Source organism: Dryobates pubescens, chromosome 15 (genome assembly GCF_014839835.1).
Source record: "Dryobates pubescens isolate bDryPub1 chromosome 15, bDryPub1.pri, whole genome shotgun sequence".
Classification (NCBI taxonomy): Eukaryota; Metazoa; Chordata; class Aves; order Piciformes; family Picidae; genus Dryobates; species Dryobates pubescens.
The window spans coordinates 27,559,562-27,577,553 of NC_071626.1; the positions used below are offsets into that span (position 1 = coordinate 27,559,562).

Genomic DNA, 17,992 nt, shown 5'->3' on the forward strand with positions numbered 1-17,992 from the left:
CACACCATAATCAAAGGGGACTTGCAGTATCTAACTCTGCCTGTCTGAAAGGAAGCCTCTGACCCTGCTCAACTCCCTGGTTTGAAACTGATGCAGCTATTTTAGATGCACTCATTTGCCATTCATCCATATTATGTGAATGATGCCAAAGAGGAAGAATAGGCAATACCCTGCAAGGGGTGGGGGGTGATGCTTTTCAGAGGGACCAGGTCTGATGGGAGCCTCATGAAGTTCAACAAAAGACAATACAAATACTGCACTGAGAGCAGGATAACCCCATGCACAAGCACAGGCTGGGGGAGGACTGGGGTTCTGGTGGACAGCAAGTCCATGGGCCAGTGATGTACTCTACACTGCAAAGAAGGCCAACAATGGAGCCAGAGAAGTGATCCTTCTCTTTTATATGAGACTTCCAAGCCCACATATGGAGCAACATCTGACCATGCTTAGTGCAAGAAAAGCATGGACTTAGTGGAGGGAACCCAGAGAAGATCTTAAATTTTACTACACATAACATCTATCTGATGTTTTTCAACATTTTCAGGGAGTTCCACAGGCCTGTGGGAGCACGTTCACCGGCAGAGGTACCCAGAAGCCCATGTCAGAGAGGGCAGACAGTCCTCCTTCCTAGCCAGGCTTGCTCAGCTTGGACTAAATTATGGGAACAAACCCACAGGATGTGTTGTTCTGCATCCAGAAGTGAATCATCTTTTGAATAAACTGAAGTTGTCAGTGGACATTGTTTCTAGGTATTTCCCCATGAAACTGAAGCTGCAACATTCTCAGAGCATGTAAGGGATACTCACAAGAGGCCACGCACTCAATCTGGAGTTGCCTTAGCATCGCAAGTGAGTTCTCTCCCATTCTTCCCGCAACAGAAAGGCGACATAAATATTGACTCTGAGTGGTCCTACTCTTTTGTTTCTTGTCTCTTTATGGAACATCCCACAATCTACACAACTGTCAGGTATTCTGGACCTTACTTAACTCTGTTTTTCAAGATCAGTCTATACTGAGGAGTTAAATATTCATATAATAGGAAGCTTCAAAAGAAAACACAATAAAGCAGTATCAGGCTGCTCCATGTCACTGATCACAGACCACAAGGGCAGAGAAAGAGATTTATCACTCTTAGGTAAGCCATCTTTTGGGTCTATTTTAAACAAGAAATCTGTTGGCATGGTTTAATTATCTAATCTCCAATATTTACATTAGGCAAGAAAATGTTGACATACAACTTTATTTTAGGATATGTAAACAAAACCAGAGGCTTATTCAGCCATTATCCTGCAATGTTTCCTGAGACCATTCATCTTCTGGCACATAGCTAGCTGTCTTCATTATGTGCAAACAGAAATGGAAATAGCCTTTTTCATCTAGAACTTCCTTAGAACAAAACACTGAAGATTCCACCCTGTGGTCCTCACAACAGACTTTTACTCAAGCTTAAATCACAAGCAATGGATGCTTAAACAGAGAGCTTATTTACAGGCAATAATGAGAGGCAGATTCCCACATGGGTATAGCCAACCCATCCTGCAAAAATCCTGGAGTTTCCCTCTCAGCACTCTGGAGAAGGTGAAAACTAATATCCACCATCAGAGTAACATGTTATGAGCAGGGATGGGTATAAGGAATTCAGAACATTTCAGCTGGGAATTCCCTGTGCCAAGTGGTTTGTTATGTGTCTCAGTGCAAACAGTGCTGTTCCTGGACATGCTGTAAGTATTGCTGATCTGGCTCTTCGTTCCCTGTGCACTGAAGCCTCTGCATAGAGGACAGAAAATATTTTTATGGCCTTGACCATTTATCCTCTCTCTGCCATGTGTTTAAAAATCAAAACACTCTTCACAATATCTCATAGCACAGCCAGAAATAATATCTGCCGCTAATATTCTGTGGATTTCCGTTTATTGCCTAGATGATGCTAGCACTGTAGAACACTGGGTGCCCTGTATACACATCTATGAAGGGATAAATTGGAGATCCAGGCAAAAATAACATAAAGAAAAAGCTGCAGGAAGGAAGAGTTTGAAATCTCTGCCTCGTTCCTGTCTGGTCATCTCAGAAGACACCTCATGACCCACCATGGCTGATAACCTCTGCTAAACTGATGGATGATCCAGGGAAGGTCATGGCAAAGGCATGTGCACTAGTGCTTTACAGATGTGCTAATCCCTCCACCATGAACTCCACCTTTTTTTCAGCAGATTTTTGAAAGATGAACAGGAAGATAAGGAACCCCAGTTCCCATTATAATTAATATTATTGGTCTGTGGAGATGCACCAGGCTGGTTTGAAAATCTTAAAAGTCTGGAAAATGGGAGCAAATGGTGTGGAAAAAGGGCAGATGGAACCTGAGTGCTTCCCTTTAATGACACAGCACAAGCAGGACATCTTTTAACATACTGCAATAGATGGCCCCACAGATGGGTGCAGAGCACACACAGACCAACAGGACACACAAACATGACATACTGCACACAAAGCCAGCAGCAGTTCTGAGATGTTTTTCCACATCTGCTTTTTGCTTTGCCAGTGCAACAAATCCAGTTTCTCCCTATCTGCTGGGGCACAAGAGCCCATCAACAGGCCAGACTTAAGCATCCCAGTGCTGTTCTGGGTTATGTCCTTTTGTATGAGGAAAAGGCAGAGGTACTTAACACCTTCTTTGCCTCAATTTTTACTAGCAGGACAGAATGTCTTCTAGACAGCTGGGCTGCAGAGCTGGCAGATGGAGCCAGGGAGCAGTATAGTTCCCCTGTGTTCCAGGAGGAGGTGGTTAGAGATCTCAGCCGCTTGGATCCCCACGAGTCCATGGGAGCAGATGGGATCCATCCTAGGGTGCTGAGAGAGCTGGCAGATGAGCTGCCAAGCCACTCTCCTTCATTTACCACTGGTCCTGGCTCACTGGAGAGGTCCCAGAGGACTGGAAGCTGCCAAGGTGATGCCCAGCCACAAGAAGGGTCAGTTGGATAAGCCAGGGAATTCCAGGCCTGTCAGCCTGACCTCAGTGCCAGGCAAGGTTATGGAACAGTCATCTTGAGTGCAGTCACACAGCACTTAGAGGATGGCCAAGGGATCAGGCCCAGTCAGCATGGATTTAGGCAGGGCAGGTCCTGCCTGACCAACCTGATCTCCTTCCATGCCCAGGTGACTGCCTGGTGGATGTGGGGCAGGCTGTGGATGTAGTCTGCCTGGACTTCAGCAAGGCCTTCGACACTGTCCCCCACAGCAACCTCCTGGCCAAGCTGTCAGCCCATGGCTTGGACAGGAGCACTCTGAGCTGGGTTAGGAACTGGCTGGAGGCTGAGCCCAGAGGGTGGTGGTGAATGGTGCCACAGCCAGCTGGCAGGCAGGCACCAGTGGTGTCCCCCAGGGATCAGTGCTGGGCCCCATGCCGTTCAGTATCTTTACTGATGATCTGGAGGAGGGGATGGAGTTCATCATCAGTAAGTTTGCAGATGACACCAAGCTGGGGGCAGGAGTTGGTCTGTTAGAGGGTTGGAGAGCTCTGCAGAGGGACCTTGACAGGCTGGACAGATGGGCAGAGTCCAAGGGCAGGAGATTGAACACATCCAAGTGCCAGGTTCTGCACATTGGCCACAACAACCCCATGCAGAGCTACAGGCTGGGGTCAGAGTGGCTGGAGAGCAGCCAGGCAGAAAGGCACCTGGGGGTACTGGTTTATAGTAGGCTGAATAAGAGCCTGCAGTGTGCCCAAGCGGCCAAAAGGGCCAATGGCATCTTGGCCTGCATCAGGAACAGTGTGGCCAGCAGGAGCAGGGAGGTCATTGTGCCCTGTGCTCAGCACTGGTCAGGCCACACCTTGAGTCCTGTGTCCAGTTCTGGACCCCTCAGATTAGGAAAGATGTTGAGATGCTGGAAGGTGTCCAGAGAAGGGCAACAAAGCTGGGGAGGGGGCTGGTGGAGTCACCATCCCTGGAGGTGTTTAGGAAGAGCCTGGATGAGGCACTTGGTGCCATGGGTTAGTTGATTAGATGGTGCTGGCTGATAGGTTGGACTCGATGATCTAAAAGGTTTTTTCCAACCTGGTTAATTCTATTTGGGGTTTTAGTTTGGTTGTTTGTTTTTAAATCACAGAGGATAATAACGAAGGCAAACATCAATTAAAAGGACAATACATATTTTTAACAGCATTGTCACTGAAGACTAATTTCAAACTCAATTGCTCCTGTAACAAGACTGTCCTTACCATTCTCCTTTCTTCTTAGTATTTCCAGTAAAGCTCTCCCCTAGGTTCTATTTAATAATTTCTCAGCTGACATCAGGTTTACTTGTAATATTATTCTGACAACTTCTCTACTACTGAATGGAATAGGCAAAGCTTCAGTTATACACTTAACATCTGTCACACAAACTCACACTGAAAATAGTATTTCAGAACCAGAGGGATCAAGTTTGTTCTAATCAGACAGTGCCACTTGAAAACCAGTCTGACACTGAAGCCTGATTCGCTCTGAAAGACTTAGCAGAGACCTGTTCCCAACAAAACAGGCTAAGTTCCTATCAGTAAAGATGTGTTCTTACTGCTGCAGCTTACGCAGTTCTGTCAGCAAGTAACACACCATCCACATAAAAAACAAGGGGATTTGCTGCTGCAAAATAGACATGTATTTATTTTGAATTGTACTCCTAGCAGATCTCATCATACTGACAAAGCTTCTTGTGTAGGTTTAAGTTCAGTCTTGAGATATGGTTAGCCAAGTTAATTTGCATGATTATGATTGCCTGCTATTCTCCTTGCTGAAGGCTGGCACTCTAAATAACAGTAAGTGAAATTATGGCTGATGAACTTGTTTTCCTGCTCAGAGAATAGCTGTATCGGGATGCAAGCCAGCTTCTCCTTCAAACCCAGACCCACCCTCTTAACAGGATGAAGCTTCTGTTGCTCTGAGCATCTCAGAGTTAGGTGCTTATTCCTACACTATGCATCAACCTTCCACGCAGCTAATGAGAATTGGGAACTTGCAGAGAGGCATTGCTTGGGTCCGTGTGATCTATTATATCTGCATCAGATGCCTGTCTTTGAACAACATGGCTTGCTCTATTGGAGATCTCTGAGATGGGAGTCTTAGGTGACTAGTTTGGGTTAGGCACTTCATTTTTTGATGCCTGACTTGGAGCAAGTTAATTCCCTCCAGCTGAAACACAACTGTATACAGTGTCTGAAGTGATGTGGTAGATAGAATAAGGCTATCAAAGTAAGGCTCACCTTTGTGGCAGCACACCTGGCCATCAATAAAAAGTAATGGCACTCTTTCATCAATTGGCAGAAAAGAACCTAATTTGTTGATGTGTGCAGAGAGAACAGGAATTCCCTTGGTGCCAGTTCCACACTCAACTTACTTGAGCAGATTACCGAGGTTGAAGAGTGCACGGTTGTGCTGAGGGTTTAACTGCAGGGCCTGTCTGTAGTAGTCCTTTGCCTCCACCACATCTTTGGTCAACGTCCCCAGGTTGTTGAGGGCACTTGCATGACGAGGGTACAGCCTAGGAAAAATGAAACATCAAGCCACAGACACTCATTAACTGACAAATAAAGCTGAGGTCACCAGCGCTGCCACCACTGCTGGCTCTCCATAAAAGGGAAGCAGTCAGCTAGGAAATGCTGTTTGCCCTTCGTTTGTTGCAGGTTCTATTGGGATCCTGAGGAACATTTTCAGTTCCCAAAGAGATTGCAAATCAGACCTTCTCCTACAGCCCTTGTATAACTTCAAGCAAAAGAGAACACTGAATATCTTGCAAAGCCTGTTTTACCCTCCAAGCAAAAGGCAAAGTGACTAAAGCAGCTTGAATATCTTTCTTTAAAATGTTTTTCTAACAAGCAAGAATTGCTTTGTCACACTGCTCAAACTGCAGGGGAAGCAGACACCACTGGTAACTAATCCAAGATGCTTCATGTAACTAAGCAAAAGAAGACCCAGAAGCTCTTTTTCCACTCAAGCCTAGCAGACAAGGATGGCAAAGCCACATAGATGGGGACAGATCATTCAAACATGCAGCCACATGGTAGTGGATACCACTCATAGTAACTAACGACTGCAGACTCTGCCAGCATCCCTGCCATGGACATCCTGTATGCCAGAGGTAACCATACCTCCTGCTGCAAGCCCTCAGGTGCATTGCCCAGTGTCTCCATTTGCCCATACCACTGCATTCCCTCCCCAAGGGATTTTTGAAGAGTCCCCTAACGGATCTTTTTGCAGAGTAGCAAAGAGTAGAGAATTCATGGTGAGATTGCAGTTGGCACAGAAATGGTATCACTGAAGCCACCCAGTGAGTCTGAAGCATTTTGGGATGTGAGAGGCTGCCTGTGTTTGAAGAAGCATCAGCAAAAACTAGGCAGTGATGAGAGGATACTGTTCAGTCTTGCCTTGGCCCTAAAATCCACTCGGTATCAAGGCTAAGCTTTCCTAGATGAAGCAGGCTGGAAGAAGCACTTTCCACAGCAACATCATGGGAGGACAATCAATGGGAGCAACACTAATGGAAAAGACCAAGCTTGCTTGCTTGTCAGCACTTGGAACACAGCTGTGTGTGATACCTTGACCAGGATCATGAGCGCAGACCATCCTGTCTAACTTAGGGCAAATGACTGAGTACTCAGTCTTGTTTCCCATTTCTTCTATGGGATTTTCATACTGTTTTGGGCCAAAAAAATGGTCTGGGAGTTAAATTTTTGAGGCTTTTTTTTTTCCCCAGTTGCCTATGATGAAAGCTGTGCAATACTTCTGTCAGTACTCACACATAAAGCCATCTCTAGCATCTGACATGATGTTGCTTGAGTTATGAGTGGGCAAAAGTATGTCAGACTTGGGGAAGTCAGAAACTGATGAACATTCACAGCCCTGAGCCTGATGATGGCTTTGCTCTCAAACTTTCAGAAATTAATTCTGTTCTTGGCCTCTAGTGCTCCCATGACATTTTAGGCCCAGGAGATTTGTTTGCACCAGTTTGGGAGAGGAATGAAAATTCAAGATTAAAAAAGAGAGCTGATTTCACCTTTAAATCACACAGTTCAGACCAGCAGCTCCATAAATACACTTCCAAGCTCAGCACCGAAGCCTCTCAACAGCACATCGAAGGATGCAAGCACATCTTCCATGTATCCTGGGCTCTATTGCTTGTGTTTTATGTTTATTCACTACATCTCATTACCTTTTCCAAGAAACACAAATGGAAAACCAGAAACTCAGCTAGCACTGTGTGTTCAGCTCAAACCCACTTAGCATCTGTCCTAAAGAAGTTCCAGCATTTGTAGTTTTATGTACCTGAAGAAACATTAAGTGACAAATCTGAGTGCAGTCAGAGAGGGTACTACTGGTGTTGGGCTTTGTCATTAGGGTTCAGTTGTTACAGTTTTATTTTGACTATTACTTTATTATGGTGGTAGAGCAAGAAGTCACTCAAATGAGTTCAGCAGAGAACATTACCAAGCCCTAGGAGAGCACCACCTCTAGTAAACTATCAGAGCCTGAGCCTGTGCCCAAGACCATCCACACTTACACTGTTAACATGATAGCTAACAGTTCCATACCACCCTCAAACAGTACCCCAAGTGGTCAGGTTAACATGGGGGCTCAGCCACTGTCTCAGAGGACACAAACATGGAAACTTGCAGGTCAGTTTATGGGAGTGGCCTCAGGGCTGGAGATTGGGACGCAGGCTCTTTTTCCATTAACACGGATGATGACTAAAGGACCAATGGTCTTACGCTGCTCTCTCTTCATGCATACCCACTGCTGTTAGTGACAGCTTCCTGGGGATAAAAGCACAGAAGAACAGTGTCTCATGGATAGATTTGCATAGCAGTGCAAAACTTGACTGCAGGTAACTGAAGCAACCTCTACTCAAGAACTCTCAAAAACATTTATGCAAAACTTCCAGGTCCAGCATTTTCAAATAGCTTTGGTTTTCGCTCTCTGTGATCTACTATTTTAACAAATAGTCACATGTATACATAGAGGTTTTTCATTGTTATGTTATCACAGTATCACAGCAGGTTTTCATAACTTTCGGAGTTGGTCCCAATGATTCCTCACTTAATACTTTGCTTTTTTTTTTTGACCTTAAGCTCTCTGATGCAAAGATTGTCTCCTCCTCGCATCGATTTATTTATTGGAAGGGTCAGAAAAGCACCACCAGGATGAGGAGGTCTCCAGTTAACTTGAAGTCTCCTCATGATAACACTCAGAAATCAGATCTTGTTTTACAAGTAGCCAGGACACTGAAAGAAGCACAGCTGCCTGTCTGGACACACGTGGAGCTGCATTTTCCTTGCCACCACCACTGATAATGATAAGAGTCTGCAGGCAATATCCTTCTTGCTATGCATCTGATTAGGCAAAAATTCCTCTAGGCTTCACCTAATCAAGTGCAAGCACTGCATTATTTATGAAAGAAAGCTGAATTTCATTGCATTTATTCTGCAAGAAGCAGCCCATGTAAAAAAAAAAAATACTAGTTTCTCCTTTCTTTTGGAAATAATTTTCTTTAACCCCCTCCATGAACAGGTAATTGTAACTCTTGAAATGTCAAAATTACTTTTAGAAAAAGAAACCCATGCCATAAAAACATCTTTGAAATCAGCCTGGGATAAGACAAGCGGGATGGTTCCTTGTTGCAGAATGAATAATTCAAATGATTCCTCCAGTGCTGTAGCTCAATGGTCAGAATCAATTTCAGCAGCTTTCCCTTCAACTGGTACAGGTATACCCTGCACAAGGACTCCTGCTAGTAATTATTCTCACTTACTTTGGGCTAGCAAAATTCCCTCTAATACCACCAAGCAAAAGTCACATTGACTTGCACAGTTTCATAAGCAGATAGCAGGCATAAGCCACACTCGGTCACCAAAACACTGAGGAGCATTTGTTTTGTTTTTAATTTGATGCTGCTGTTACCTGAAACATAAGGGTTTAAAAAATAGAAATAAAAATGTAGAGGTTTTGTTTGGCAACATATCTGAACCACAAGACAATTCCAGAAAAAAGAGAAAGGGAGGGAATTTGTTGTCATGGCTACAACATACAATCCACCAAGAATTTTAATTCTTTTAACTCAGTTCTAGAGAGACCTCTCAAATAACTGGCAAGCTTTGCTTGCAGTCCTGCCTTTAAGCAGCCCTTGGCCTGGTGCCAGGAGCATTCAAGAAGCAAAAGGCATCTGCCTGACCGCTCCCCCCTTATGTGGCTTTTGCACAGCCGTGCCTGCGCGAGGGCAGAGAGCAACAGGGATGGGGCCAGGCCGACGTGCAATTACCCACGGGAACTACCACAAGCAGCCCGGGAAAAGCTGCACCACCAGCAGCCCCCACAGCCACCACATGGGACAAGAGGTTATTAAAAACAGGACAGAGCCATCTCTCAAAGCTGGGACAGCCCCAAGATGTTGCACACCAGGGTGACTCTCCTTGATGTCCCAGCCTAGTGCCGTGTCCCTTGCCACCCGCCAAGCATCAATGACAAACCCAATGGAAGCACATTCCCAGTGACTTACACAAAAGTTCTTAAAGCTGTTATAAAAGCTGTAAGGCACACTGGTCATCATCAGCCTAACAGCCACATCAGTGGCAGCAGCAGAATAAAAACACCTGCCTGCATCACCTGGCACAACATTCAAAGGGACCCCAAGCACATCAGTTTCTGATAGAAAATCAAATCAGCACACTGGGGAGATCTAGCATGCTTGGGTTTTGTTAATGCATCTTTTGATTAAAGAATGCATTTGAGCTTAGAACTCGCAAGGAATGCTCCACCTTTGAAGCAGGTTTGATGAATTACCACTGCTGCAGTGCTGTGAGATAAAGGTTGTGCTGCCTCTCTCCTAGTGAAAGGAAAAGAGGGGCTGAAGAGCCCTGGGACAGGCCTACTCTCAATGGTCCTCCATGCCATAGGATGCCTACTTACTACAGGCTCTCAGCTCTCCCAGTGCCTGCACAACCCCACTTCAATACTCAACATCCATGAGGCTCACTCCAGCCAGAGTCAGGTCTTAATTACCCCAGCCCAATTAGTTGCTGGCAGCATGGCAACTTGTTTTTAATGCATGTTTTGCCCCGTTCCAACACGTTTTATTGGCATAATTTTGCTAACAAAAGAATGCTACATGACTAATGCTTCATCTGTGCCAATGTTTTATACTGCCCATTCTATATTTACTTTGGGATACTAGTTCAAGCCAGTTTTTCAATTGCAGCATTATATCACATGCATTGCCACATTTTTACATAATTCTCAATAAAGCTTTGTGTCAGCTTGAATTAAACCTTGACTTGATGGAATTTAAAGCCCAGGCATCCTGCAGGAAACAATCCTGCACTGGTAACATCTCAGGCCATGGCCTCACAACAGCATGGTAACCTGCTTCGAGAGCTGCTCTACATAGAGTCAATCATAGAATGTCTTGGGTTGGAAGGGACCTCAGAGATCATCTCCTCCAACCTCCCTGCAGGGACACCTCTCAACTAGACTTGGTTGCTGAAGGCCTCATCCAGCCAGGCCTTGAACACCTCCAGGGAGGGAGTCATCCACAACCTCTCAGAGAAACCCATTTCAGAGTCTCACCACCCTTGTGCTGCAGAACTTCTTCCGACGATCCAGTCTAAACCTTCTCTCCCTCAAACCATTACTCCTTGTCCCCCTCAAGTAAAGTCCCTCTGCAGCCTTCCTGCAGGATCCCTTCAGGTACTGGAAGGCAGCTCTAAGGTCCCCCCCAGAGTCTTCTCTTCTCCAGGCTGAACACCCCCAGCTCCCTTAGCCTATCCTCATAGTAGAGGTGCTCCAGCCCTTGGATCACCTTTGTGGTCCTCCTCTGGACTTGCTCCAGTGAGTCTATGTCCTTGTTATGATGGGGACACCAGAACTGAATGCAGTATTGGAGGTGGGGTCTCACAAGAACAGAGTAAAGAAAAATCACATCTTTTGGCCTGGCCCCACTTCTCTGGATGCAGCCCAGGACACAGTCACCTCTGGGGCTGCCAGCTCATGTTGAGTTTCTCATTGATCAACACCCCCAAGTCTTTTTCTTCAGGGATACTCCAAACCCACTCTGCACCCAGCCTGCATTTTCACTTGGAGTTGGCCCAACCCAGATGCAGGACCTTACCCTTTGACTTGTTGAACCTCATACACAGGCCCACTTCTCAAGACTGTCAAGATCCTTCTGGATGGATCCCTTCCCTCAAGTAAGTCTACCACACCTTACAGCTTGGTGTCATTGGCAAACTTGCTGAGGGTGCACTCAGTGCCACTGCCTGTGTCACTGACAAAGATGTAAAAGTGCACTGGACCTGGAACAGACCCCTGAGGAACTCCACTGGTTTCTGCCTGGACATCAAGCTGTTGATCACAACTCTCTGAGCACGACCACATAGCCAGTTCCTTACTCACTGAGTGGTTATCCATCAAGTCCATGTCTCTCCACCTTAGAGACAAGCATGCCTTGAGGACAGTGTCACACGCCTTGCACAAGTTTGGGCAGATGACCTCAGTTGCTCTTTCCACATCTGCCAGAGCTGTAGCTCTTGTCATAGTATCATAGTAGTATCATAGTATCAGTCAGGGTTGGAAGGGACCACAAGGATCATCTAGTTCCAACCCCCCTGCCATGGGCAGGGACACCCCACACTAGATCAGCCTGGCCAGAGCCTCATCCAGCCTGGGCTTAAACACCTCCAGGGATGGGGCCCCAATCACCTCCCTGGACAACCCATTCCAGGGCTTCACCACTCTCATGGGGAAGAACTTCCTCCTCACCTCCAGCCTGAATCTCCCCACCTCCAGCTTAATTCCATTCCCCCTAGTCCTATCACTCCCTGAGATCCTGAGCAGTCCCTCCCCAGCCTTCTTGTAGCCCCCTTCAGATACTGGAAGGCCACAATAAGGTCACCTCAGAACCTTCTTTTCTCCAGACTTAACAGCCCCAACTCCTTCAGTCTGTCCTCATAGGAGAGGTGCTCCAGCCCTCTGCTCATCCCCATGGCCCTTCTCTGGACACCTTCCAGCACCTCCAGATCCTTCTTGTAATAGGGGCTCCAGAACTGGAGGCAGTACTCCAGGTGGGGTCTCACCAGAGCTGAGTAGAGGGGGAGAATCCCCTCCCTTGCCCTGCTGGCCACACTTCTCTTGCTGCAGCCCAGGCTCTGCTTGGCTTTCCAGGCTGCAAGTGCACACTGAGAGCTCATATTGAGCCTCTCCTCCCCCAGCACCCCCAAGTCCCTCTCCTCAGGGCTGCTTTCCAGCCAGTCCCTGCCCAGCCTGGATTTGTGCCTGGGATTGCGTCGACCCAGCTGCAGGACCCTGCCCTTGGTCTTGTTGAAGCTCCTGAGGTTGGCTTGTGCCCACCTCTCCAGCCTGTCCAGGTCCCTCTGGATGGATCCTTCCCTCCATCTGTCTGCTACACCACACAGCTTGGTGTCATCAGCAAACTTGCTGAGGGTGAAGAAGAAGGCCACCAGAGCTGCCAGGCAGGATTTGCTCTTAGTGAGGCCATGCTGGCTGTCACCTGTCACCTCGTCATTTCCTTGCCACAGTTACCAGGAGGATCTGTTCCATGATCTCCCCTGGCACAGAGGCGAGCTGACCGGTCTGTACTTCCCTGGCTTTCTTTTGCTCATATTTTAAAACTGGGGGTTATGTTTCCCCTTTTCCAGGCTGTGGGAACTTTGCCTGACTGCCAGGACCTCTCAAATATGAGGCCAGTGGCCTAGTAATCTCAGTTGCCAGTTCCTCAAGGACCCACGGATGTATCTCATCAGGTCCCATGGACTTGAGCAGCTCCAGGTTTCTAGGTGTTCCCAGACCTGATCCGCTCCTACTGTGGGTGGTTCTTCACCCTCCCAGAGTCAGCCATTGCCCTCTGTGACGTGGGTGGTGACCAAGGAAGACGTGATGTGGAGACATGTAGGTCTCAGAGACAGATGTTGTGTCTTTCTCAGAAAGACATCTGATTTGAAGCTTTTTAATCCCTTTGATAGGAGACACGATCATGCGACGTTAAGCAGCAGTTGGTTTCTCTTCAAGAGTTTTAACAGTTACATCAATACCTCCTCAGAGGTAACACCCTTCAGCTTGACAGAAGGTTTGAGGCAGGCTGGGAATTTTTTTTATAGATTCCCCCCTTTTTATTTAAAAAAAAAAAGAGGTAAATTCTGTTGAAGGTCAGGCAGTGAGAGATCTAACACTTCTGGGTTCCTTTGAAAGCCTCAGGCATAATCTTCTCCAGTGAAAGCATGACAAAGCAGCCAGACTGCTGGCCCAGCACTGGCTGAAATGTCACACTCACTTCCACATACTCAGCTATGATAGGGTCCAGCTCAGGGCTCGACACATGCTAGAAACAAGGCAGGGAGCTTGCTCCAGCATGGTGCCAGGGATCTCAGAGTATCCCTGAGCAGCTCTGTAGTCCCATTAGTGTCTTCACTCGTGTTGTATGGACCTCCTCAGATCCTGATGGAGGCATCACGGTATCACAGTATAACCAAGGTTGGAAGAGACCCCAAGGATCATCAAGTCCAACCTGTCTCCACAGACCTCATGACTAGACCATGGCACCAAGTGCCACATCCAATCCCCTCTTGAACACCTCCAGGGATGGTGACTCCACCACCTCCCTGGGCAGCACATCCCAATGACGAACAACTCTCTCAGTGAAGAACTTTCTCCTCACCTCCAGCCTAAACCTCCCCTGGCACAGCTTGAGACTGTGTCCCCTTGTTCTGGTGCTGGTTGCCTGGGAGAAGAGACCAACTCCTTCCTGGCTACAACCTCCTTTCAGGTAGTTGTAGAGGGCAATGAGGTCTCCCCTGAGCCTCCTCTTCTCCAGGCTAAGCAACCCCAGCTCCCTCAGCTTCTCCTCACAGGGCTGTGCTCAAGGCCTCTCCCCAGCCTTGTTGCCCTTCTCTGGACACCTTCAAGTCTCTCAATGTCCTTCCTAAACTGAGGGGCCCAGAACTGGACACAGTACTCAAGGTGTGGCCTAACCAATGCAGAGTACAGGGGCACAATGACCTCCCTGCTCCTGCTGGCCACACTGTTCCTAATATAGGCCAGGATGCCATTGGCCCTCTTGGCCACCTGGGCACACTGCTGGCTCATGTTTAGGCGGCTGTCAATCAGCACCCCCAGGTCCCTCTCTGTTTGGTAGCTCTCAGCCACTCTGACCCCAGCCTGTAGCTCTGCATGGGGTTGCTGTGGCCAAAGTGCAGCACCTGGCACCTGGATTTGTTGAATGCCATCCTGTTGGCCTCTGCCCATCTGTCCAGTCAGTCGAGGTCCCTCTGCAGAGCCTTTCTACCCTCTGACTGACCAACATCTGCTCCCAGCTTGGTGTCATCTGCAAACTTGCTGATGACTGACTCAATCCCCTCATCCATATCATCAATGAAGATGTTAAAGAGGATGGGGCCCAGCACTGATCCCTGGGGCACACCACTGGTGCCTGGCTGCCAGCTGGCTGTGGCACCATTCACCACCGCTCTGGGCTCAGCCTCCAGCCAGTTCCTAACCCAGCTCAGAGAGCTGCTGTCCAAGCCATGAGCTGACAGCTTGGCCAGCAGTTTGCTGTGGGGGACAGTGTCAAAGGCCTTGCTGAAGTCCAGGCAGACCACATCCACAGGCCTCCCCATGTCCACCAGACAGTCACCTGATCATAGGAGGAGACCAGGTTGGAGAGGCAGGACCTGCCCTTCCTAAATCCATGCTGGCTGGACCTGAGCCCTTGGCCATCCTTCAGGTGCAGTTATTGCCCCCAGGATAATCTGCTCCATCACTTTCCCTGGCACTGAGGTCAGGCTGCCAGGCCTGGAGTTTCCATGTTCCTCCATCTGTCCATCTGTGTTCAGCTTCAGTTCCAGCTGGGCCTTTGCCTCTTTAATTTTATTCCTACATAATCTAACAGCTTCCTTGAACATACCTGGAGAAGCCTTCCCCTCCTTCCAGAGTTGACACAGCCTCTTTTTTCCCCTTCAATCCTCCAGGAGCTGCTTGCTCATCCAGGCCCAGAGCCTTCCCCTGGGCTCACCTTTCAGCACATGGGCACTGCCAGTTCCTGTGCCTTCAAGAGCTCCTGCTTGAAGCAGCTCCAACCCTCCTGGACCCCTCGGTTCTTGAGGGTTGGTACCCAGGGAACTTTGTGAATAAGTTTCTTAAAGAGGCTGAAGTTTGCCCTCCTGCAGTCCAAGGTGAAGGTTCTGTTGATGCTCCTCCCTATCTCCTTGCAGATTGAAGACTTCACTATCTCGTGGTCACTGCACCCTGGGCAGCCTCCCACAGTCACCTCTCCCCCCAGCCCTTCCCTATTGGAGAGCAGCAGGTCAAGCAGAGCCTGGCCCCTGCTAGGCTCACTTAACAGCTGCAGCAGGAAGCAGTCCTCCATTCGCTCCAGGAATCTTCTGGACTGCCTTCTCTCTGCTGAATTAAGTTCCCAGCAGATATTTGGCAGGTTGAAGTCACCCACAAGGACAAGATCTGATGATCTTGAGACAGCCTCCAGTTGCTTATAGAATAATTCATCAGCCTCCTCATCCTGGCTGGGTGGTCTGTAACAGACTCCAACCAGGATGTCAGATTTGTTAGGCTGCCCTCTGATTTTAACCCACAGGCTCTCAATTCCCTCATCTGCCACCTCAAGCTCTGTGGCAGAGAGTGACTCCCTAATATACAAAGCCACCCCTCCTCCTCTTCTCCCTCACCTATCCCTCCTAAAGAGCCTGTAACCCCCCAGTGCAGCACTCCAATTGTGCCTGTTGTCCCACCAAGTTTCTGAGGTGGTGAGGTCCTGCTCAAGAAGTCAGTGGAGGTGTATGCCCAATCACCAGTGCCTACAACTATTTCGGACAACTACCCAGGGTGTCCTACCCCTTCTGCTGCTGCAGGTGGTGGGGGGAGAGGGTTAGATGCCTTGGGTACCCTTGGCTCACCTCAAATGTCTTCTACCTTCCAGCACACAGAAGTCATCCACATTTTGGTACTGAGCACCTATAACATGGACCCTGACAGACAGTGCTCTCTCTGCCATGCTTCCCATGTGGCCCAGAACAACTGTCTGTCAGGGTTTCCACCCCCAGTGATAAAGCTCTCCTGCCCCACGCTACTGCCTCTCCATTCCTTGCACAAGGTCTCTGCTGCAATGACAGCCTCCAGCTACAGTCAGTGACCATCAGAGCATGAGGCTGATCTGGAACCTCCAGAGGTCCATTCAGTATGAACAGTAAGTACTGAATTGCAGGCAGGAATCACTGGAAGGAATTAAAGTCCTGGCTATCCAGCTTCCCCCTGGTCCAGCACCCAGCCAGCAGGAACAGCAGCCCACATGCACCCTGACACCAGCAAACCCTTTCACAAATGTGAGCATCCAAGCACAGCACATCAAGAAGCACATCATTTAGAAAACAAACCTATAGCACATCAAACAATACTACAATTTATGAATTTTCATTACATTTTCAAACTTGGGGAGAGTAGAAACTTAAGAGTTAGACCCATGGAAAAAAAAAGGGGATTTAAAGTCAAAACAATGCCGCTGCTAAATGCAAATGAGTAAAAGCCTTCCTGCTAAACTCCCGTGCTCCCTGCAGCGCTGAGACAACATGAGATTATCAAACTGGGCTGCCTGCTTGTGCTGTCACATAAAGAATTCATGCAGGATCCATCTAAGTCCTGAAAATCCCAGGCATCACTCACACCCAGGACGGGACTCACCATGCACAACACATCCAGCTCACAGGGAGAACAGTGCAGACGCCCCGGAAGAGCCCGCCAGAGGGCACCACTGCCAGCAGGGGGGCAAGTCCCTCAGCATGAGGGGATGAAGTAAGCACACCAGCCTCTCGTAAGCAGATGGGCTGAAAGACGCCTGCCATCTCCTCAGCTTTACAGTGGCTGGAGGAAGCTCTGCAGCCCCACACTGCCATCCACAACCACAGCTGTCTCTGAGATGCCTGGGGCTTGCCTCAGATTCAGTGTACATCAGAGCAGCCTCATTCCATCAACACCCAAGTTGCTCAAACGGGACATTCGTATGTCTGGGGATGAGTGGAGTGCCTCAACTACTCTGCCAAACCTTCACAAAAAGCCTCAAGGTTATCCTTGAGAGATGTGAGCTGGGGAACAACTTTTCTGCTGACCCTTGGTATGGAGCAGAGAAGACAAGTCTCTGATGATTTAACAGAACAGCAATCAGTGCTAGCTGGTCATTCCTTGAGCAAAGTTTTCATAAGGACAAAGACAGCAGGCTAGGGAAAAGGAAATGCCTCGAGTGTGTAACATCCACTAACACAGAGTATCATATGAAGTCTCCATGAAGATGCTTCATCAAATGCTTAATCAGAAGGCTTGCTCCAAGGGCCTGACCTAAGCAACATTTAAGTGTCAGAAGAACACTCATGGTTTCAGGAGCAAATGCAGCCCGGGCAGTCACAGCAAAGCAGTGTTGTACATTTTTTGACTCACTGTAAAAACAGGCTAACAAATGGTGCTGGTATTTTAATTCTTTCCAGAAATAAATCACAGATGGTATCCAAGGCCACCTGCAGTTGATGCTGAGAGGCATTTTCAAGGCACACACACACAGACACACACACACACACATATAAAGGGCTGTATGAACACAATTTTTTTACTGCATGGAGAGTGCAATTTAACTGAATTTAAACAACCCAAGGTACTGTTGATTTAAGATACATAAAAACTCAGCAGGAAGGTGTGTGGGAAAGCTTAGCAAGAGACCTGAATGTCCCTTACAGCATGAAGGCTTTACTTCTAAAGTGGAGTGAGGAGAGAGAGCAGCCTGCTTCCTCCTTCTCTAGCCACTGCAGTCATGTTATGAACCAATTGTAGTCTCTCAGTGAAGGACATGGATATAGGCCCCTTACTGCCTCCTCCTGCCTCCCCCCTCCATCTAGCTCGCATTTGAGATCCAAGTATACACAAGCATGGCCTTGTGACACTTCTTGCTGCCACACACCAGC

General features: G+C 48.0%; 1 protein-coding gene across 1 annotated transcript in view; it reads right to left on the bottom strand.

The window, feature by feature from the left end:
- TMTC1 (transmembrane O-mannosyltransferase targeting cadherins 1) overlaps positions 1-17,992 on the bottom strand; it is a 178,622-nt gene that overhangs the window by 12,004 nt on the left and 148,626 nt on the right. Inside the window, exon 11 of the mRNA XM_054167616.1 lies at positions 5,371-5,514. Coding sequence (XP_054023591.1) covers positions 5,371-5,514 — 144 coding nt within the window. The remainder of the gene's footprint in view (positions 1-5,370; positions 5,515-17,992) is intronic.